The sequence below is a fragment of the Aricia agestis genome, chromosome 22 (genome assembly GCF_905147365.1).
Source record: "Aricia agestis chromosome 22, ilAriAges1.1, whole genome shotgun sequence".
Classification (NCBI taxonomy): domain Eukaryota; kingdom Metazoa; phylum Arthropoda; class Insecta; order Lepidoptera; family Lycaenidae; genus Aricia; species Aricia agestis.
The window spans coordinates 2,258,431-2,281,641 of NC_056427.1; the positions used below are offsets into that span (position 1 = coordinate 2,258,431).

Below are 23,211 nucleotides of genomic sequence, written 5' to 3' on the forward strand. Positions count from 1 at the left end.
CAGAGCCATCTAGTTTATGCTTATGTTAACATGTTGTTTGTAGCGACATCTAGTGTGAAAATTATAAAATGTTTTTAATAGTTATAAATAATTTTTAATAGTTAGGTATAAAATTTCGATGCTTATTTTTATTTCACAATTAAAATTATTAATTTTAGCAATTAATTAAAAATAATCAAAACAACATTCATTACTTATTTAATATTTTGTTTACAGTTTATTACATTTGGCAACATAACTTTTAACTTCAAGAGCACAGATAGTTCAAGAGTCAAGACTTTACTTGCTGGTAACACAGTAAACAAAAATCAAACATGGCGCGCGTTACCAAGATTCCGCAAGTGTTCAATTTCTTATTTTTTACATTAATTTTTATTAGTTGTTCTACGAAATTAGCTAGTGCGAACATCGAATTAGATGAAGACAACTGGACCAAAATCCTCGATGGCGAATGGATGGTTGAATTGTAAGTATGAGACCGGTGTTTCGGCATCCACGGAAAACGTGCTAAAATTGCCAACCAAAACTATAATTTTCTTACTAATTGCTTATTCATCACTAATTTGATCTTGTTATCTTGTATTTTCGTGTATGACTCGTAAGATCGTGAATGTTTTGTTTATGCTTTTCCTAGAAAAGGTCATTAAACTCTAGAAGGTCGCCTAGGGTCCATAGAAGAACCGTTTTGGTATGACGCATACTTGCCATTGTTAAGGTCTTAATTTAATTAGTATTTACTTATCCCTTACAGTTCTTACAAGTTCTTACGTAGGTACTTAGCATAATATTATTCTAGTAAGATGTCATCAACCAAGGAACTTAGGACAATAGTAATATTTTAATTAGGTACCTACCATACTATCAATACAAGGATTTGGCAATCGCCCAAAAAGTATTGATTGGGTAATAAATTATTACAGACAACCTAATAAGTTCTTTAAAGATATTACTGATAGTTCAGTCTATACCATATTGTCTGTAGAAAATTCTATATTCATTATCTTGTCATTTTAGGGACTTCTACAGCAAAACTATTATTTTTCTTTAATTTAATATCCGTTATATGTATATTGTATTATATTATTATTGCATTTAATAACAAAATTGAGTACAAATATGCAAGTAATTTTGCTTATCTGTAAAACAATAGTGTTTACAGTTCTTCTTCTTCTTTAATGGCAGTTTTGTGGGTGTTTACAGTTTCTTTGGAATTTAAAAACAAATGGTATCTGATGTATTGTTTAAACAAGTATTGAAAACAAATTGCATTATGTTATTTACTAAACATTCCGCGCGGCTTCGTCCGATATTTCACAGAAAATCAGTCCACAAAAAAAAGCCTACGATCCTTCACGTGGTCTACTTCTTATCTGATCCAAGTAACAGAAAAAATGCTCTAGTAGTTCGTGAGATAAGCCCTCTCAAATTATTTCCCCCGTTTATTCTACATCTTCCTCTATTTCTTCGCTCTTATTAGTCTTAGGCCTTAGCGTGATAAAATATAGCCTTACTCGATAACTGGGCTACCGAACCCTGAAAGATTTTTTAAAATTGGACCAGTAGCTCCTGAGATAAGCGTGTTCAAACAAACTCTTCTGCCTTATAATATTAGTATAGATGTGCAACTAGGTGACTCCCCCAACTCTGCTTTGTGCTTTACATTTTAAAGAGATAAAAAGTATCCTATGTCCCTTCCCATACAAAGTATCTCCATACCCACCAAAATTGGTTCAGAGGTTTGGGCGTTAAGAAGTAACAGGCGGACACACTTTCGCATTTATAATATTAGTATGGATTGGGAAAAACCTAATTATTACTTGATGATTCAACATACTTTTCAAACTGAACTCTTCGCCCACATTTGAACGTTAGCTTCATATTATGTGCACTTGTTTAGGTTGTATTTTGTAAGGCGTAGTCTATAGAGGAAGTCGGCCCACATTATGCAAAATACTAACAGATTTGTGAGTTGACCTTGCACATATGACTAATGAAGACTACATGGCTATTAATAACATTTACTTATGTTAGCGGCTCTCAAACTTTTAATTAAAACCAGTCTACATGTGGTTGTATACCAAACACATAAAAATTGGTACAATTTCCTCTGTACGAATATGATTGGGCACCTCAAAGGAACATCTTTGCTCGGTTAGGCCTAAGCCCCACTGACATAATTTTATATGTTTTGTATATGTCTCAAAAATTCAATAGCCCTGCGCTGGATTATGAGCTATATGGTCTGCTACACTACACAACTGTCATATTAGTTGTTTCACAGATACACAACTGGCAAGTGGCAATAGCAATATTTAGCAGTGTTTTTCTTAAGGGGGCGACTAACCCATAATTTGCGATTTTATAATTCATTTTTATACTTGAGAATAAGCCCCGAATTGTTTAATTTTCTAAAATTAGATAATACATTATATTTCCAAGAATTTGATCTGAGCAAAAACATGATACCTTAAAATTTTCTCTTTAGAAAAAATCACAAAGATGCATCTAATTTTTACGAATTTTTCATATATTGCCATAACCGTGCATTGAACTAAGTTAATATTTTAACACATTGTATAAAATTATATCATTGAGAAACCGACCTAGCGGATTTTTAAAATATTGTATATTTATCGAGTTATTGAGAAACAACTAATTCAGCGATGAATCCGCGTCGTCCTTTTTCACCTGGCATATGAAACTTGAAAGACGGGAGTGAGTGTGAAGAGAGTTTCCTCATTTCAAATTCCAGCTACGCACCATGGTGTCCGGCCTGCAACGCGCTCTCACCGGCCTGGAGGGAGCTCTCCCAGCGGTCGAAAGCCCGCAGGATGCCCCTCAAGACGGCAGCGGTGGATGTCACTAAGTCACCGGGGCTGAGCGGACGGTTCATGGTCACGGCTCTGCCTACTATATTCCAGTGAGTATATTTTAGTAGCTGGTTTCACCCTAAGTTAAAACCTAGTAACTAGATAAGCTGCATGGTATTCCACGGAAACACTACTTTTTAGGGTTCCGTACCCAAATGGTAAAAAATGGACCATATTACTAAGACTTCTTTGTCTGTCCATCTATCTGTTTTTTTCCTTTGTAATGGTATGAAACACTTTGTGTGCGAGTCCAACTCAAACTTGGCCGATTATTATTTTTGGAGGCAATAGTAGACTATGCATATATCAAGATCCTACACTGTTATCATGCCAAATTATTTGATTAAAATTTGTTCAGTAGGTTGTGATGAAACAAACATTGTCTATTTGTTTGCTTACTACAGATTTTTATAAAAGTCTGTCTATAGTTATAATTAAACTTTTTAATTTTACGTCATACAAATTAGTCAACTGCTTCACTGCTTTTGTCTTGTCACATCCTCATCACACACCTTCCTTATAACATTTCAATCTATTTCCAGCGTCAAAGACAGCGAGTTCCGTCAATACAAGGGTCCTCGCGACGTTGACTCCATGCTGGAGTATGTTGAACGGTCTCGGTGGAAGCAGACGGAGGCCGTACCATCGTGGAAGGCCCCGCACTCTATCCAGATGGGACTGGTCGCTCAGTTCTTCAAACTCAGCCAGGCTTTACGAGTAAGTGCATGTTGATATCTAATTATATACTTCCTGTCACTTATAAACCTTCCCTGGACTTCTATGAATATTTTGAGACTAAAATTAGCCCAATCCATTCAGCCGTTTTCGAGTTTTAGCGCGACTAACACTATAGATTACTAGCTGTTGCCTGTGACTCTGTTCGCGTGGACTTCAGTTCATAGCGCGTGGTGTAAAATGTAGCCTATATTACTGCAAAGTTTCCACAAAATCCATGTAATAAACAAAATTGGTGTCAACTTTCAAAGTGATCTTAAAGCATTCCGCGACTATAAAAAAAAACTAATATTATAATTGACAACTAGGTGACTCCCGTAACTCCGTTGCGCCAAAATTCATTTATCGCGCGGGAACCGTACATTCTTCCGAGATGAAAAGTATCCTATGTCCTAGCCCCGGACTCAAAGTATATCTATAACATTACATCAAAATAGCTTCAGCAGTTTGGCGTGAACAGGTAACAGACAGAAAGACAGACATACTTTCGCAATAATAATAATCAGTGCGAGCTAAGCGAGCCCTAGTATATCCCACAACCTGTACATTTTGTGGTACACTTTACGGATAAACTTTTTAACGAACAACAGTGACTGTCTATTTACGTCAACAGAATACATATAGTGCCGAAACATTACGAACTATCTTTGTACGGCATGGTTATAGGGTTACAGGCGGCTTTTTATTTCAATAATTCCTGTTGATCCCGAGATTCCCAAGGGGTGCAAGTACACCACCTGGCATCCCCCTGCCGGCGCCCATGATCACGCCTATTGATTTGTGCTTTGACACAGTAATTTTTTATTGATATGTAGATGTGTTATCATCGTTCGGTCAAGGTTTGGTTACTATTAAAATATAAAAATACTGCCTTAAAGATTAAGCTCGTCTTTTAGCTGGTATTAGTATGAATCTAACCTAAGAATTCTCTCTTTACAGAGCGTACACAACATGCTAATGGAGACATACGGGCTGCCCACCTGGGGTTCCTACCTGCTGTTCGCTCTAGCGACCATCTTCATGGGAGCACTGCTCGGCTTGATGCTAGTCTGTGCGATCGACATGCTGTACCCACCGAGAAAAGTCCAAGTGAGCAAGGAGGAAGCTAAACTACGCGGCAAGGATGATGAGGTATGCTTGTAGCCATGTTTTTGACATGCTTTTATAAGCTTGGGCTGTACGTATGTAATGGAATCTTTGAGCATATTTTTTACCTATCTCCAGTAGTCTTTGCATATGTATTAGGAGCCAATGACAATCCAATAATTTGTTAAAATTTAAGAAAACAATGGTGTTTTTTTAGTTTTTTTTTAAACTACATATATTTATATACATATATTATTATAAATATTACCCTGACGGAAAAAGAGGGATGATAAAAGTTTGACGTGTCTGTCGATGACCTTATAGCATCTAAACGGCTGGTTTAAAAAATTTACTTTTCAGGAATTAATAAACGACGATATCGTTGACGACGCGGCCAGCAGCGATGCTGAGAAGCACTCTCCAAGTGATGTAAGCATTGACTATATACCTAACAGTTATTTAGTTCAAGAAAATTTAATTCAAGGGTTTTTTTATGAAATAAGGGGGCAAACGAGCAAACGGGTCACCTGATGGAAAGCAACTTCCGTCGTCCATGGACACTCGCAACATCAGAGGAGCTGCAGGTGCGTTGCCGGCCTTTTAAGAGGGTAATAGGGTAGGGAAGGGAATAGAGTAGGGTAGGGAAGGGAATAGGGGAGGGTAGGGGATTGGGCTTCCGGTAAACTCACACACTCGGCGAAACACAGCGCAAGCGCTGTTTCACGCCGGTTTTCTGTGAGAACGTGGTATTTCTCCGGTCGAGCCGGCCCATTCGTACCGAAGCATGGCTCTCCCACGTATAAAATACAAAATTACTTAGACTAGACGTATGCGAATTATAATTGCATAAGTTGATAAAAATGCTATGTAATTGCTTTATCGCGGCAGTCGCCGAGTGCCAGACGTGTTTTATTTGAAGTTTAAACACTAAAATGTGTATTTCTATTTTCAGACATCAGAAGATGATAAGGAGAAGGAATCCGGAGACAAGCCGAAAGCCGAGAAGACAGAAGTACGCAAGAGGCGGCCCCGGAAGGATGATTAAATACCTCTCTCTTGTGTGTCGGTTAAAATGTTTGACCAAACATAACTTCTCAATACTAAAACGTTTCTTAAATTAAGTATTACTAAACTCGCTGAGTGTCCCTGCATGTCATAATAGTATTACTGAACCGATTTTGATGAAACTTGCAGTATTCCCTAAGTTGAACAATACCTAGTAACAAAAAAGAATTACCAAAATCAGAATTGTAGTTCCGGAGATATGCGAACGCAAACCTAAAAACATACATACACTTTTGTTCAGACGCTGATAGACTAACAAATACGAAAACTGGGCAGTTCTGAAAACATTACATACATACGTGTTCGATTGATAACCTTTTTTTGAAGTCGGTTTATAAAAAAAACGAGGCGTATAAAACATAAGCGACCGTTGCTTCGTTGTGTTGCCGCAGCGGCGACACAATTTGCGTTGTCTTGTCGCAAAGCGTTTTTTTGAAACGAACGAAGGGTAAACGCTCTGCGTTGTTACAGTCTTGTATTTACGCGTCGCCGCAACGCAGATGTAGCAACGCGTTGTTACGACGCAACGTCGTTACAACTATCTAACATGATAATAATAATCTGTTTAACATTATACACGGGTAAACGCTTCGCCATTTTGAGCGTTTCCCTATCTATTTGGTATTTTTGGTCATTATGCATTTCGTTCATCTCTAAAAAGTAGGCCTAAGCTAGACATGGAAGAGATTTGAGTACGACTTAATTTAAGTTGCCTTTGAGTGTACCGTTAGTTTTCATAGTAATTTCACGTAACATTTAATTTAAAATTTATTTCTTCAATTTTCTAATTTTCTGTTTCTAAAACCATTTGCTTAAGGCATCCATTACACGGTAGGTTTTGCTGTCAGTTTTACCACAGTCATGGCTGTAACTGATGGATAACCTACCGTGTAAGAGCGTGACAGACGGTTGCATGAAGTTGAATGACGAAAATCTGGATATCTTGATGTTTGATTCATGCAACCATCAGTCACGAATTTTGAATGAGTTGACATCTGACAAAATAGGAAAAAAATTAGAACGTTGAAAATTTTGGCTTTGACTGACATAAAACTGAAGAGAATTGAGTGACCGTCTAATACCATTCGTCAGTCCATCAGTCACCATCAGTCAAACATAATGCATGATTGACGGAATGACTGTCGCTTGCATGAGCGTGTAATGGATGCCTAAGGTTTCTGACTATCTCAGATGAAGTATGTAATGTCATATTTAGTCAGTATAAAATTGAGTAAAATGTATTTTGAGTTTACATACTATGTAAGCTAGTTTAAGAAATTACAGAATACTTAATAATACTCAAAAATTTGAGATGTTATTTCAATGTACGTAAACAAAAAAAATATGAGATCTTGATAAATCAGTGGTACTCAATCTTTTTTATACGGCCCATAAACACGTTTTGGTCTTGGTGTCGCGGGCCGCAACCCATAAACCAACATTTTTTGCGGTTGAAAATATAACGTTCTTCTATACTTTATACTTTTACAACGACTTCGCTCTATTTTGCCGGTGGGTGTGAATCTCAAAATGATTTAACTTGGGTCACTGAAAAGTCCCGACGGGTCGCTGGTTGAGTATAGCTGATTTAAATGTACCATCGAGGAAATTGATTCCTAGACAGTTGACAGACCAACGTCATTTGGTCGGATCATGTTACAATGATATTCTATGTTACTAACGTAACTAGATTGGAAGTTTACGGTAGCAACGCGTTGCCACTTCGAAGATGCCTGCAGGCATATCTCACATACATAATGACATATCGAATATATGACTTGACATTGTCTTTTGAACAAAAAAGTGGTTACGCATTTCTGAGAATCTTTTGTAAGACATTGCTACTCTAGTATTTTAGAAACTCATTGTCATGTTAGCTGTGATCGGTCGGATGGGTTTGACTTAACGCGACCAAATTACTTAGGTCCTAGGAATCAACTTCTCTGATAGTATTATGACAAAACTTTATGCATACCATACAATAACACAGCTCAAAACATGCATTTATACTAAATACGTATTTCTCGTAAGTACCAATTTCACCCTGTTCTTTGGCATCTCTTTTTAAGAGTGAGACCAGACGCTACCATATGTGCAATGTGTGCAATGCACACGGACGCCATCCTCTAGGGGCGCCAAATTGCCATCTTTAAGGGCGCCAACACCAAGGTCCCAAAAAATTTGCCTAAAGGGGCGCCGAGACAGTAGTTAAAGATTAACTCCAACGTTGGTGAATTAGCACTTATTCTATTTCTATCTTTTATTATATTGTAAATCGTTATTTATACTACATCTTTACTCAATGTTAGAAGTTTCTACAATGGTAAGGGCCGGGACACAAAAACACAATACGACGTCGTGTCGTTCCACGACGCGGCGTCGTGTCATGATGCGACGTCGTGTCGTGGGAATCCACGACGAGCATCGTAAAAAACTACGACGCGACATCGTGACGTGCCACGATACGCGGCACGACGCGGACGTCGTGTCGTAGAAACTCACGATGCGTCATTTTGGAATTTCTACGTGAGTATCTACGACGCGACGTCGTGCCGTGTATCGTGGCACGTTACGACGTCGTATCGTGTTTTTGTGTCCCGGCCCTAAGACTTCTTCAATTTTCATTGAAGCTTCTTTTACGACCGCACTCAGATTCTTAAACGACTACTTAACTTTAATTTAATGTCATCATTAAATTATGACATTTATCAGAAAATATCATCGTTGCGCCTGCCAAATCCTGTATGTGTTTTTAGTCTTTCAGGGGTAGACAATAAACTATTTTATTGAATGATTGATGGATTTATCAATAAGTTAAAAGTCTAGAATAGAATAAGAATCATTTATCAAACTCAATCGTAACAAAAACACCACCATTATAAAATACAGACAAGAATAACAAAAAAAAAAAACTTAGAAATAAAAAATAAAATATTCTAAAGAAACAAAACATGTGTTGTGAAAAAAAAAGAATAATTTATATGTACAAAAATAGCCGTGCATTGCTACGAAAAAAAGAAAATGTGATCACTTTTTTTGACAGCCTAATCGTCATTCAATAGTATATTGTTTACCCCTGAAAATTTGACTTGAAACATACAGGATTTGGCAGGCGCAACGACGATATATGAAGTTTATGTACCTACTATTGCAAAAATTGATTTATAGGCAGTGGCGGACCTACTCAATTTGACCGTGTTATATCAAACTCAGTTGACATTTGACATTGAATTGACATAATCTGACCAAATGTGAGTCTTTCATCTGCCTATAAATTAATTTCTTCGACGGTACAAATCTTCCATTAAAGTTAAGTCATATTTAAACCCTTCTATCTTTTATTATTGAATATTTTACGCACCAAAACGTCCTAGGTTTAGTTCACACGAGTATTATTTTGTTCACATTCCTTGTGACTTATTGTAAATGAATGTTTCTTGCAATATTTTGTGCAAATATAATTATTGCGTCTACAATCTCCAATTTTCATATCCGTATCTTCTGTTCAGATATATTTTAAATCTAAATGTAAATTTGAGAATGGTAAAAATGATACCCAATGTCTCTATTTATATATATACTTAATTATTCATCGTGGAAATACAAATTACAATCATGGCATCTCAATTTGGTCGCCTTTCAATTTTAATTTATATTTCGATCAAAATTAATCTGGACGGAACGAAGGACGAATAGAAGGCTGGGGAATATATTATTTAACTTAACGAACCTCTAAATCATTGTTTTATTTATATTCATAATTTTAATATCAATATTCAATATTATGTCTATGATGTTGGAATCAACAAAAACAATTTTTGAAATATTAATAAATAGGTTTAACCTAAAGTCTTAAGAAATTCAATGTTAAACAATTTTAATTGTTCGAAAATGTAATTTTAATAAATGTTGTTTGTGTTTTTATAATATTATAATGTTTTTGCATGATATCGCCAATGGTATAAGTTTTAGTACAAAACTAAATGAGTTTTATTTGAAGTAAATTATAACTTTTATTTTCAAATTCAAAAACAGTAAGTTTCGATTTTTTTATGGTTTGTAAAGTAGTTTACAAAACTGCCTTGTAAAAAGACTTTCAATACTGTAACTAACTAGTGATATGCTTAATAAAATTATTTATAAAATGTGTTTTTCTTTTGAAACGCTTTTTTTAATGTAAGGTAAAAAACATTGAGGTATACTATTGGCCTTATATTTTGAGTTAATAATTTGTCAATTCACAAGAATTGACACAAAATATTGGGGGTAGTCACAAGAAAAATCTTAGAATGAGTAGGTCAAAAAAGTTATGCGCTCCTGGTACTTCATAGTTTAAAACAAATGGGCAATCCTATTAATTTTCCAGAATTGAAACAAAATATTGGGGTAGTCACAAGAAAAATCTTAGAATTAGTGGGTAGGCCGAAAAAATTGAACGCAAACACCTCTTCATACGTTATGCGCTCCTGGTACTTCAGCTTTAAAAAAAAAAAGTCGTGCGATTATTCAAATTTGTATTTATTTACATGAAACTTTAAGATAAATTGTAATATAAGTCAATAATTTAGATTTTACACAGTATAGGGAATATAAGGTTTAGTCTAATAGTAGTCAGTTAAAAACTGAAACGCCTCATACAAGCCTTGGGTATAAAGATGATCAAATAATATAAGAATAATTAAAATAATATAAATATAATATCTTAATTTTAAGAATATTAGAGATTTTTTATTATGCTATAAATAAAATTCAGGGTAAATTCCGGAACAGGGTAAGTCCAAAATAATCCAAATTAACGTTAAATTAAATTACCCAATTCCAAACACTAAGGGCCGGCCGCCCTTAGTGTTTGGAATTGCTCTACGGCCGCGATAATAGGTATTACAATAATGAAGATAAAGTTTAAAATCATATGAGTGCTCGCCTCACCGCTGCCATTCGGGTGTGTCGTGGCCCTAATGATAACTTTAATGAAGTGTCTGACAAAACGGTAATATGGAGTTTGTCAAAATTTTCATTGAATAAAAATTAAGTTAACATCAAATCTTTCTGAACGCGTCCGTTACCCTATACAGGGTAACTCTGGATAATAAAAGCTAACTTGAAACATCCGTACATCCCCTGTAAATGAATTTACCCTGAACACTTCATATACAAAGCAAAGAAATTCTAAAATTAGAATAAAACATACTGTATAATATTATCGAAGGATTACCAATAGTTTTAAAATTGCTCATTTATTTACAAAGTATTCATTTTTTTTGAGATCTAATTAATTCTAGATTTCTTTAAACCCGAGGCCAAAAATCAAATCCATCAAGCTGTTAACAATCTACAAATATAGGACTTGTGTTTTCTAAACTTTTTGATTACATTATGTCACAAAAAAATAGTGTTTGAAAAAAATCAACTTTGTTTTAAAGATTTTTTACATAAAAGGTTAGTTACAAGGACTTCATGTTTATAATATTACAAACACTTTAAAATACTTTTAATTGACTTTTAAAGTTTAGAAAAACAAAGTAACCTATATTTAAAAATCTATAGTACATAGATACGATTTAGCTTATGTCATTCGTTTATACTCCAACTTATAACATCTTATAGTAAACCTATAATAATTAAGTCCACCAAATCAAAAATTATAATTAACAGAGGCCGGCTAAACTACGCCTTACAAAGGAAGGTTTGTTCTTGTGTATGTATGGCCAGGTAATATGGCATAGCTACATACTTAAAAACCGGCCTAAGTTTTTGTTTGACAAAGTTCTGTCTACATATTTTGATTTCATCTAAAAATATAATTTTGTTTTGGTTAAACATACCTGCGTACAGTTTTTTAGTATTATAGGTTTACAAAGTGTTATAAAGATGGTATACTTGCATTTTGTTAAAATATTCATATTTATATTGTGCACTTTCGTTAAAAAACATAATTATTAGGGTGAACATGACTAGTGATTGAACAGTACTAGTCATTGGACAGAGCACAAAAACACTATATTTATTGAGGTTGTTTTAAAAACTACCAGTTTTTCTTAAAAATCAGGCGTTCTATTACTTAAAAAAACAGGCAGTTTTTAAAGCAACCTTAATAAATATTGTGTTTTTATGCTCTGTCCAATGACTAGTGCTGTCCAATGTACTAGTCATTTACCCTACGTACTGAAAATAAATTTAATATTATTACAAAAATTTTCGCATAGAAGAAGCTACAAAATATATTAAACTACGATGTTATTAATTTACGCCAAAATATTTTAAAGATAGTTTGCCCAAGAGAACAAAATACTTTCACATTGAAATGTACACAGTATAAATATAAAAGACTACACATTTCTAGATGGAACTTTGTAACAATATAACTTCTCAGAGCCGACTAAATAAATGCCATTTACATACATTTTAAAGTATACTGCAAGCATATGAGCGGAGAATCCAAATATTTTAATGATAACTAGCTGTCCCGGTGAACTTCGTGTCACTTTAAAACCTTCCCTGGACTTCTACGAATATTTTAAGACTAAAATTAGCCCAATCCGTTCAGCCGTTTTCGAGTTTTAGCGCGACTAACACATTTGAAAATCCATTGTTATATATAGGTATAGATAATTAACAACCTTTGTGTAAATAAGTTTTACATAAAGGAGTTACATTCTGTCAAAGAGCTCATATTTTTTTTACATTGACCATACTCAGAACAGAGTAGACAGAATGATAGAGTATGCCGACTTAGAGCTGATGTTGAAATTTTTAAATTTGACGTATTATGACGAAAATCGTCGCTAAGGTTGTTAACTTGTTACCTACGAATTTAAAACTATGACACATTCGCTGGACGTGTTCCTCTTTGGTCGTATTGTTTGTGTTTGCATGCGATTAAAATTGTCAGAATCCAATTTTGAAATCTTTATTTTATTTCAAAATAAATTACCTATATCAGCAAGCGCGAGGCAGATTCCGTTCATAATCCTAGTGAAACCCGACGAATTTGACAGATATTGAAACCTGTCCGTTTCTTTGCAGTCGAACTACTGGTAGTTATGTCTATTGTGCTCAGAAGAATTCAATAATTACCTAACTTTAATAAAATGTTTGTCAGAAAATGTATCCAGTTTGTGTCAAAATCCTCAATCGAAGTTAAGTATTAAAATCTCTCTCCGTGCGGCCGTAAGTTTACCATTAAAATATTTGAAACTTTTACTCGACTACAGAGCAATAATTTAGCATACATTTCATATAACTTTATATTATAATAAAACATAATATTATAGTTTATTCGCGTCATGAGCATATGTTGTCATTGTTACTTTACTAAAAAACTGTTAGTGACGAAATAGTAATTACAGTCAAAGCAAAAAATACGTTTTAAAATTGATATATTTTTACAATAATATTTTCAGAGGATTTGTAGACTTATTATTCCCCCTTTTGCGAAATAATATTTATTTATTGCTCTATTTCTAAACGTATATGGCGTAAAAGTACAAATAATTAAAAAAGGGGGAGCCAAGTCTCAAAAATCCCCCTTTACGATTTTCATATTTTTAACCCCCTTGCTAAAAATATTTTTCTCTTTTGTTTTTTAAAACAGATTTGTAAATCGAATTCTATTTTTTTAAGCAAGAGAGTACTTGAAGAAAATAACACCCCTTTTTTATGGGGGTTAAAAATACCAATAAGAAGTCAGTTCGATTCTTAAGCTAATCGTTCAGATCTTTGGATGTTAAAAAGCGGAAGGTACAAAATAATTATACGCTAAAATCTCAATTTGCTAAATTATACTTAAATTAATTACAAAAAAAAAACACAAAATCAAACAAGACTAGATTTTTAAAATTAACTTAAATTACAATAAAATTTTCACAATATCGTGAATTAATACTTACATCCCGAATATTTGGGATAATATCATTTTGGGGTTAAGGTTTTGAATTGTATGTTTAACCTAATAAAAAATCCATAAGACACTCAAATATTATGCCAATAAAATAAAGATACATTTCAGCTATGAATCGCTTTTACAAGCCCCTAAATACACAAAATTCAAGACTTTAACCCTCTTTTATCATATCGAAGCGAAAATTTCTTCATGGGAAGACGCTATACAATATCTACGTACGAATATTATATAAAATTACATCGTCGTAAACATACCAAATGTACGTAAAAAATTGGTCGAAATCTCTCGTAACTGGGCTCTTAGTCAAGTTGCATTCAATAATTTGGAAGTTTGATATCAATTATGCCTAACAAAACGCATCATGAGTAGATAACTTCTCTTTCAAAATTATTGCATGCAACTTGACTACATGCCCTGGATCAAAATGGCTACTAACCGAAAATCTAACGATGGCAGTGTAATTATATTTTATATACACGCTTTATGTGGGTTTAAGTTTATAAATTTTAACGTTCATGACTCTAGCTCTTTGTTATTAAAATCCCCCTTTGTGTTAACGAAATCCCCCTTTATTTTTATGAAATCCCCCTTTATGTTAACAAAATCCTCCTTTACGTTTACCAAAATCCCCCTTTACGTTATCAAACACCCCCATAAAAACCCCTAAAAATGGACTCCCAAGCCTCCATTGCTTTAGCGTAAGCATTTATACAGTATTTGCGTTAGCGATTCAAACTTTACAAAATATATGGGTGTAGTTCGTATCTTTTTTAAATATCAAAATAAGAGATTTTTGTACTAAAACGACTAATGAGATACAGTCAATAGAATACTTCATTCAGAGACAACTTATTCTAAATGTAAACAAAGATTATACCTATTGTTCTACCAATACAAATGTCACTTATTTACAAAATGACATTTTATTGGAGTTTCATCTTATTGTTTATATTCAGATTAAATTGTTTCAGAACAAAGTACTAAAAAAGATTAAATAGAAAGTTAACAATTCAAAAATAGTTACAAATTGAGATTAGAATGAGATTACAATACAAAGCTTGCAACATAAGCCGTTCTTACGCGAGCAATTCTTAGCAACAAACCAGAATCGAGCAACCAACGAGCGGAATAATCGCCTGATGAAAAGAAGTTAAACTTTCATATGGAACTTCAATACCTATACAGGGTTCGACCACATGTATGACGTCACAGTTGTGTACAATCGCTCGCGTAAGAGATAGTGTCTAAGCACACCATGCCGAATTTCCGCGGCGGAAGTTCGGCTTGATTCCGCCTGTAACGTATTTTAAATTACCGATGACGCCCCATGCCGAAATTACGCCGCGTTATATTGTATGCGTTTGACATTGCTGACGTAATCGTGCGGAATTTCCGCCGCGGAACTTCGGCATAGTGTGCTTAGACACGTAGGAAAAATACGAAAAACCCGCCCGTAATTGACCTAGAAGCCACATCGTGTTATTATCTCAAATGGAAGGTATTTTGGACTGAGAGATGACCGTGTTACTCCTGACTTTAATGAAGATTTGTTTGAAAGTAGTTTCAACAATTTTTGGAAGTCGGTTAAAAGTTGACTATACCTAGAATGACTCCGAGACTATATAGTTGTCGCCTGACTTGGATGAAAATTTGTTGAAAATAACTTCAACCATTTTTGGAAGTCAGTTAAAAGTTGATAATGACTTTTTTTTGTGATAAAAGTAACCTATGTGCGTCTAAGTTACTGTTGTAACAAACTTCATTAAAATCTGTTCAGTAGTTTTTTAAAGTGAAAGAAACTAAATTTTGACTTTCACATTTATAACATTAGCAAGGAATCATATTTTATATCTACCTGATATTTTAGTCATCTCTCATAGGACTCAAATATACATACATAATTATAATATTCATAAAGAGATTATAAATTTTCAAACGTGTGTAATACAAAGTTGAAATTAAGACCTCCATATTAATAAAAATACTTCAAAAGCGAACAACCATGTAAAATCTACATGTCTTTATCTGCCACGTTGGAAAAATGACATGACTGACAGAGAGACAACCTTGTAAAGTTATATGCTGTATCATAAAGTTAATATACCTAGCGGAATAGAGAAACAAAGGCCTGAGCAAGCGAGATGTCACTGCGTGGTAAAAAGAGACGTGTGATACATGACAGCAGCACTCTTTTTTTGACGTCCAGTCGGCACGTGCCGCACGTTGACAATTTAATCTCATAGAATTCATGTTCAATCATGCTTGTGTAAGTGTATACGTACACATATTTTTACACACAGATGTAAACCAATTTCGGTTTCGTTTGACAGCTCGAGATTGTTGCTCTATTCCGCTAGGTATATTAACTTTATGTGCTGTATACAGTATACCTTTATTAGTACGGAGTATAGTAAAAAAGTGATATAACCTCTTCATATCATAAATTTGTTACTCTATCTATTCAAACATTAAATGCGAAGTTTAATTCTAGTTAAAATCTCATACTTTCTCACTCGCACAATTGAAGATATGAGTGGAAGAAGCCGGTAACTAACATTTTACAACATAAGAACAGTTACTAATTTTTTCCATTCATAAATTGATCAAATCTTGTAACTTACCCACTCAATTAGCTAATATATCTAGCTATACTTACATATAATCCACATTTTTTATTTCAAATCATTTTCCCCGTCCTAAAGCTTCAATTTATGCAAAAAAAAAAAACTGAAGTTTTCAAATTTTTAGTTATCCGGTTCATGCACTCATGTATTCAATTGTATGCTGGGAGATTTTAACGAAAATCCCATTATTTCTCTCTAAACGTTAAGTTATTTCGTATTGTCAAACCTAGTCTAATAATTTCGAATATAAATTATTATACAAATGCGATATACGCAAGGTATACTTTATTTTATTCTTCTTACTAGATATTATACTAATGATCTCATTAAACGCGACTGTATAACCCAATGAAATGCCATGCTGTCATTTACACATGTATACAGGGTGTAACAAAACTAAGTAAAAGTAGCAGCACTAAAAGAGCAAATTTTTTTGTGTTCATACACATAGAATTAGAACGTAGTATTTTGATATCGTTGTTCATACAAAGTGTCCATGCAAGAGCGCTCCTGCGACGGAAATTTTCTCATACAAAAGAAAAAAAAAGTGACTCTTCCAGCGCTGCTAATTTCACAATGGACTCGATACGGGGGTTTCATACACACCCTAAAGTATTGTCACTTACTTTTGTTACACCTTGTATTTGTTAGAGCGTAAGAGTTTGGTTTCTATAAACCTGTAGTATGCCCTTAGATGTGGGCCACAGCCCACACTATTTATTGTGGTCATAGCGGTGGGCCACTCATGTTGACGATCTCCTAAATGTTCTAACAGAAGCACGCGTAGAACCGAGACAGATCCAGGTTCCAGTTCGCGCTTGACATTGTTCTGAAACAGTTAAACATATTATTAACACTATAAACGAAAACGTGGTTACCGTGGAGTCCATGTATCCAAATGGATGCATTGGCACTGGCACTGAATTCTATAGAAAAAATAATGAAAAAAGCATATAAAAATATCAATAATCTTTATAATCCATTATAAATAAATAATTGGAGTGGACTTGAGGGACTAGATTTTGCTTTTCTATGGTGGACTATGAAAGTATTAAGTTGGTTATTGGTACATATATCATAATTATGCCAACATTGTTCTAGGTTCCAAAGGGCCAGGCCACAACAATGCGTTGCGGCGTCGCATCGTAAAAATCTGCGTCGTCGCAGCACGCATCGTGAAAATTAACGATGCGTCAGCGACATTTCCGATGAAATTTTTGCGTTGTAACAACGCATCGCATTTCTGTGCGATTTTGTTTTTGCGATGCGACGCCGCAACGCAGTGTTGTGGCCTAGCCCGAACCGTGTCATTTCGATATAATCGAAATGACACAGTTTGGATTCGCCACCTACATTTTTTCACTTGTATATTGTATCTTCTCGAAAAAACTGTCACTCGCTATAATCGGAATCGTCATTTAAGTGATACTTTACAATATGGTTGTTTCAATTTTGACCATACTCAACGGCCTTTTAAATCTGAAATTCAAACTCCATCATTTTTGTCAGTCAATCAGAGTCACAAACTCATCATTTTACTCTTTCAAGCCTCTGGAACGAACTGTCACCAGCAGTATTTCCGGACTTATACGACCTAGAAACCTTCAAGAGGGCGTATTCCCTCTTAAAAGGCCGGCAACGCGCCTGCAGCTCTTCTGATGTTGCGAGTGTCCATGGGCGACGGTAGTTGCTTTCCATCACCCGTCTGCTCATTTGCCCCCTTATTTTATAAAAAAAATACCAAAAAAGGTCGCTAGTCGCGCTTAACCTCCAAAATGAATCATAGGCACAAAACCATCATCCTACTTCACCCAGGCTGGTCCATTCGCGCCGAAGCGTGTACTCACCTTCACGGATGCGGGTGTGGGGGCGAAGCGCCGGGGCTGCTGTCCCCCGACTGCTCGGGCTCCGCGCCGACCTGCGGACAGAGCTGCGCCACTTATTAATAGGCAAGAGACATAGAAATCATCTTCAAATTCATCTCAAAATCATCTCAATCATCTCAAAATTCAAATCAAATTCGAAAGTATGTCTGTTTGTTACCTCTTCATTACCTAATTTACATTCAAGGTTTGTAAATTACTTTAAGGTGAGGCCACGTTAAAAAACCGTGTTGGATATGTTTTAGATTGCTTGTTTTCTATGAGAGGCCGGCCCGGGCTCTCGTAGAAAACAAGCAATGGAACAGCAAAAAATGGAAAGGGCGTAAGCGACAAAATGCAATGCAATGCAAAACCTCCATTTATGCAGTACTGCATAAATGGAGGTTTTGTAGAAAAACGAACAAGACGGGGTAAATGATTGGATATAAAAAAAATGTGGATTTTAAGTATAGCCAGGCCTGTCCCACTCGCGAGAATAGGTATCGAACTGTAAGTACCACCCGCGGGTGGCCAATCAGTAGGGACTCACAAGCGAGCGGTGAGTGGTGACGCACGCGCAAGATTTTTCGTCGCGTATCTACTGTTTACTGATCATAGAGGAATTTTATTCATCATACTGATTTTTTTTTAAATTAAATAAGGGGGCAAACGAGCAAACGGGTCACCTGATGGTAAGCAACTACCGTCGCCCATGGACACTCGCAACATCAGAAGAGCTGCAGGTGCGTTGCCGGCCTTTTAAGAGGGAATACGCTCTTTTCTTGAAGGTTTGCAGGTCGTATCGGTCTGAAAATACTGCTGGTGACAGTTCATTCCAGAGTTTTACAGTGCGCGGCAGAAAGTTACGCGAAAAACGCACTGTGGAAGACTGCCACTCATCAAGGTGATGAGGATGGTATGTTTTTCGCGTGGGACGATAGCGAAAAGTTGCAGGTGGTATGATTCCGAACAATTACTTATACGTGGGAGAGCCATGCTTCGGCACGAATGGGCCGGCTCGACCGGAGAAATACCACGTTCTCACAGAAAACCGGCGTGAAACAGCGCTTCCGCTGTGTTTCGCCGAGTGAGTGAGTTTACCGGAGGCCCGATTCCCTTCCCTATCCTCCCCTATTACCCTATTCCCTCTAAAAGGCCGGCAACGCACCTGCAGCTCTTCTGATGCTGCGAGTGTCCATGGGCGACCGAAGTTGCTTTCCATCAGGTGACCCGTTTGCTCGTTTGCCCCCTTATTTCATAAAAAAAAAAAAAAAAAAAAAAAAACAATTCCTCAGAGCACTCCCCGTGATACAACCGATAGAGGATGCAGAGTGAAGCTACATCTCGGCGTAATTCCAGGGGGTCCAAGCTGTTTGAAACACTATGGCAGTCAACAATTCGAGCAGCCCTTCGTTGGATACGATCCAGAGGGAGCAGTTGGTATTTTGGCGCCCCTGCCCAGAGATGAGAACAATATTCCATATGAGGCCGAACCTGCGCCTTGTAGAGATTTAACCGCTGTGACAAAATCGTTTGTAAATCTTATAAAATGAACAATTAAGAAAGGCCAATGAAATATGTATTTGAATAAGGTATTTAAATACAAAAACTATACAATTTACAAACATAGCAAATAAACCAATTTCATACAAAGAAACGCTCAAACTACACAGAAATAAACACAAGTTACTATGTTTAAATTGTAAAAGTTTCCTGCACTATAATCGAATATATAAAACTACAATAAAATATAGGTTGGGTTACTAAAATTTTATATTACTATAAAAAGGTTTGCTATTCATACCAATAATAATTAAAAAAGAATATTTTGTTTTCTAAAAGGCGAAAACCTTGATTTCGTCAGAAAAGGTACGAGCTACGCGATAGACAGAGAGCGGACATGTAGGTGAATATAATTGTAGGCACCTAGCACTGCGCGGTCGGAATTTGAACTTAATATTATCGTAACATGAGTCGTTATTTCTTTAAACGGGTTTCGCTAGTGAGACTTCTGTTGGTACTACTAATATATATTATGTGGTATACCGTATAGCCAGATATATTTTCCATATGAGAAAGAGGTTTGTTCAAATTATAAGGGTAAAAATGAGTATGTTATATTGTGGCGGTACCCGCAATTAGCAACACATTCCTGCATCGCGCTATCGAAGTTTTCTGAGCGCGTCGGTATATACAGGATGTTACAAAAATTAGTGATAGTACTTTAGGGTGTGTACGTGTTGCTTGTAGAGAGTTCACAGTGAAAGTGGCAGCGCTGAAAGACGAATTTTTTTTTCACTTTTGTATGGGGAAACTCGTGACGCTCGGACTCTTGCCCATACAAAAGTGAAGAAAAATATTCGTCTTTCAGCGCTGCCACTTTCACAGTGAACTCTCTACAAGGTACTTGTACACACCCTAAAGTATTATCACTTATTTTTGTTACACACTGTATACGACAGCTGAGATGTATCACGTGGGCTCCGGCTTGATCGAGCATCACACCTCGCTCGGTCGGAAGATCTTCCTTTGTGGCAGCCACACATATCCCACAATATTATAAAACGTCTACATCACCAACTTATATCTTCATTAATGTAAACATAACCTTCAATATAACTCAAAATTATTTTTAAAAAATCTAACAAATAAACACCTCCACAAGCCGCCAGTACACATGTGAACTCACCTTAAGTACGTCGTGTAGGCTGCTCATGCTGCCCAGAGAGAGCGGGGTCATCGACCGCTCCAGTAGGGAACCACTGCCGGCCGATCCGCCGCCGATCGATCTAGACAAACAATCAATATCAATCAATCAATTGATACGTGGGCCGGCTCGACCGGAGAAATACCACGGGCTCACAGAAAACCGGCGTGAAACTGCGCTTGCGCTGTGTTTCGCCGTGTGAGTTTACCGGAGGCCCAATCCCCTACCCTCCCTTACCCTATTCCCTCTTAAAAGGCCGGCAACGCACCTGAAGCTCTTCTGATGCTGCGAGTGTCCATGGGCGACGGAAGTTGCTTTCCATCAGGTGACCCGTTTTCCCCCTTATTAAAAATACAGATAAACTGAGAAAGAATTGTAAATATGTCCCCTAACTCTTGATAAACTAAATTTTCTTTCTATAAGTACTTTTTGTTTCTCGTATTTGTTGTTAAAACGACATCAGAAAAACATTATTTTTAACGCGTCGTGTGGTCTGGCTCTTAGTAGCCATCGGTTATGGTACGAATTTGCAGGTGTTCTGCGACCGCACTTTAGTTTTCAATTACCTCTCTAGGGCGCGGTGGGGCGGCGAGGGCGCCTCCGGAAGCCCCTCCCGACCTCGGCCTCGCCACGACCCTGAAAAATATTTTTAAGATTAATTAAGCCTGAGCCCTACGAATAATAAAAACTAAGAAAGAGTAACTGTGTCAAAAAATTTGTTCACGAGTCTACAAAATGTGACCCGAATACATGCATACTTTATGCATGTATTCGGTACACAATTTTGTGTAAATATAGAAGTGACAATTCATGTCAACGGCTTTATTTTGTAAAGAGTGTTAGTGTTTCGTTGCTATTGTCATAGTCATATTTTAGTGTGCGAAAAGGAACCTAATTCAAAACGGTTGAAGTATGAGATTTACGTTTCCTTAGTTGCAAACACAAAATTTTGATGTCAATACGGATAAAGTGAGTAAGCTTAAAAAAATATATATTTCAAAATAAGGAGAACTGATATCCTTTCTTTATTAATTTAGTTTCTAAGTTAACAATTTTTGTTTGCAATTTTATTTTTATTACTTACTTACTATTATTTTTGTTACCAGATTTTTGTTTTCATTGTAAGGACTTAGCTAAGGATACGAAATAGTTTAGCTTATTTTTATTTTTAACTTGTGTCACTTTATATTATGTTCAAAAACGATGTTTCACATCTATTATTAGTAAGTAGGACAGAATGTGATATTTTATTGTAATTAGTTTAAGTATAAATGAATGTTCCTATAAACTGTTGATGTGCCAATAAATAAATAAATAAATAAATAAATTAGTTTTCATTATTCGTAGCTGTACTCACACTCTTTTTGTATTTCAATATAGACAAACCCTTTATACGTGGGAGAGCCATGCTTCGGCACGAATGGGCCGGCCCGACCAGAGAAATACCACGTTCTCACAGAAAACCGGCGTGAAACAGCGCTTACGCTGTGTTTCGCCGAGTGAGTGAGTTTACCGGAGGCCCGATCCCCTACCCTATTCCCTTCCCTACCCTCCCCTATTCCCTTCCCTTTCCTTTCCTTCCCATCCCTACCCTCCCCTATTACCCTATTCCCTCTTAAAAGGCCGGCAACGCACCTGCAGCTCTTACGATGCTGCGAGTGTCCATGGCCAACGGAAGTTGCTTTAAATCAGGTGACCCGTTTGCTCGTTTGCCCCCTTATTTCATTTAAAAAAAAAATCCTTACCGTTATAAGAGCCCGTCGGATGGTTGATAGTGAGCGGCGACGTCCGCTTACTGCTGTTCTGACTGCCGCTGTACTGCTGAAAATTATATGTGTATTATAGCACAATAGAAAAACTCTGTCGTTTTCTTTAAATCACAGAATATAACATGGCTTATTATTATTGGTAAAAAATGTATTATTATTGGAGGAAAATTGTACAGTAGAACTGGAGATTGCATTCTCAGTAACCAAATGATATGATATTATTTCGAGCGCAGATCATGAATGAATGTGATGGCCTACGACCAAAGCCACATTCAAGGCACGAGAATCGTGCACCTGGTCGTTCCCACCTGGACGTGGTCAGCACCTGTTCGCTCACACCTGGACGGGGTCAGCACCTGGATGGGGTCAACGTCTGGACGCGGTCAATACCTGGACAGGGTCAACACCTAGACGCAGTCAATAAATACCTGGACGGGGTCAGCACCTGGAGATGTTTAGCACCTGGACGGGGTCAACACCTGGTCGCTCACATCTGGACGTGGTTAGCACCTGGTCGCTTACACCTGGACGTAGTCAGCACCTGGTAGCTAAAACCTGGACGTGGTCAGCACCTGGTCGCTTACACCTGG

The 23,211-nt window shown here is 36.3% G+C and overlaps 2 protein-coding genes across 8 annotated transcripts in view; one reads left to right on the plus strand and one right to left on the minus strand.

The window, feature by feature from the left end:
* Window positions 1–304: 304 nt before the first annotated feature.
* LOC121738036 (thioredoxin-related transmembrane protein 1-like) lies at window positions 305–14,945 on the plus strand. 2 transcript variants are annotated; one of them, XM_042129850.1, is made up of 7 exons: window positions 305–466; window positions 2,753–2,920; window positions 3,413–3,587; window positions 4,545–4,736; window positions 5,052–5,120; window positions 5,644–5,780; window positions 14,899–14,945. In XM_042129850.1, the coding sequence occupies exons 1-6, from the start codon at window positions 315–317 to the stop codon at window positions 5,734–5,736; spliced, it is 849 nt and encodes a 282-aa protein (XP_041985784.1). In that variant the 5' UTR covers window positions 305–314; the 3' UTR covers window positions 5,737–5,780; window positions 14,899–14,945. The 2 variants fall into 2 exon arrangements, with proteins under 2 accessions (XP_041985784.1, XP_041985783.1); XM_042129849.1 differs by lacking the exon at window positions 14,899–14,945 and having other exon boundaries at window positions 5,644–5,906.
* A 1,786-nt stretch (window positions 14,946–16,731) lies between these two features.
* LOC121738017 (serine/threonine-protein kinase Genghis Khan) overlaps window positions 16,732–23,211 on the minus strand; it is a 44,263-nt gene continuing 37,783 nt past the window's right edge. For 4 of the 6 annotated variants that reach the window (XM_042129824.1, XM_042129823.1, XM_042129821.1 and 1 more), the window contains 5 exons: window positions 22,598–22,673; window positions 21,419–21,488; window positions 20,835–20,934; window positions 18,131–18,213; window positions 16,732–17,112 (listed from right to left, as the gene is read on the minus strand). In XM_042129824.1, coding sequence (XP_041985758.1) covers window positions 18,133–18,213; window positions 20,835–20,934; window positions 21,419–21,488; window positions 22,598–22,673 — 327 coding nt within the window. In that variant the 3' untranslated portion in view covers window positions 16,732–17,112; window positions 18,131–18,132. The remainder of the gene's footprint in view (window positions 17,113–18,130; window positions 18,214–20,834; window positions 20,935–21,418; window positions 21,489–22,597; window positions 22,674–23,211) is intronic. The other 2 variants (XM_042129825.1, XM_042129819.1) reach the window with 1 other exon arrangement.

Excerpts from the sequence above, each read along its gene's own strand:
- LOC121738036 (XM_042129850.1), top strand. The coding sequence starts at position 315 with ATGGCGCGCGTTACCAAGATTCCGCAAGTGTTCAATTTCTTATTTTTT. Across the intron at positions 467-2,752 it reads GGCGAATGGATGGTTGAATT|CTACGCACCATGGTGTCCGG; the intron begins GTAAGTATGAGA and ends TTCAAATTCCAG. Across the intron at positions 2,921-3,412 it reads GCTCTGCCTACTATATTCCA|CGTCAAAGACAGCGAGTTCC; the intron begins GTGAGTATATTT and ends ATCTATTTCCAG.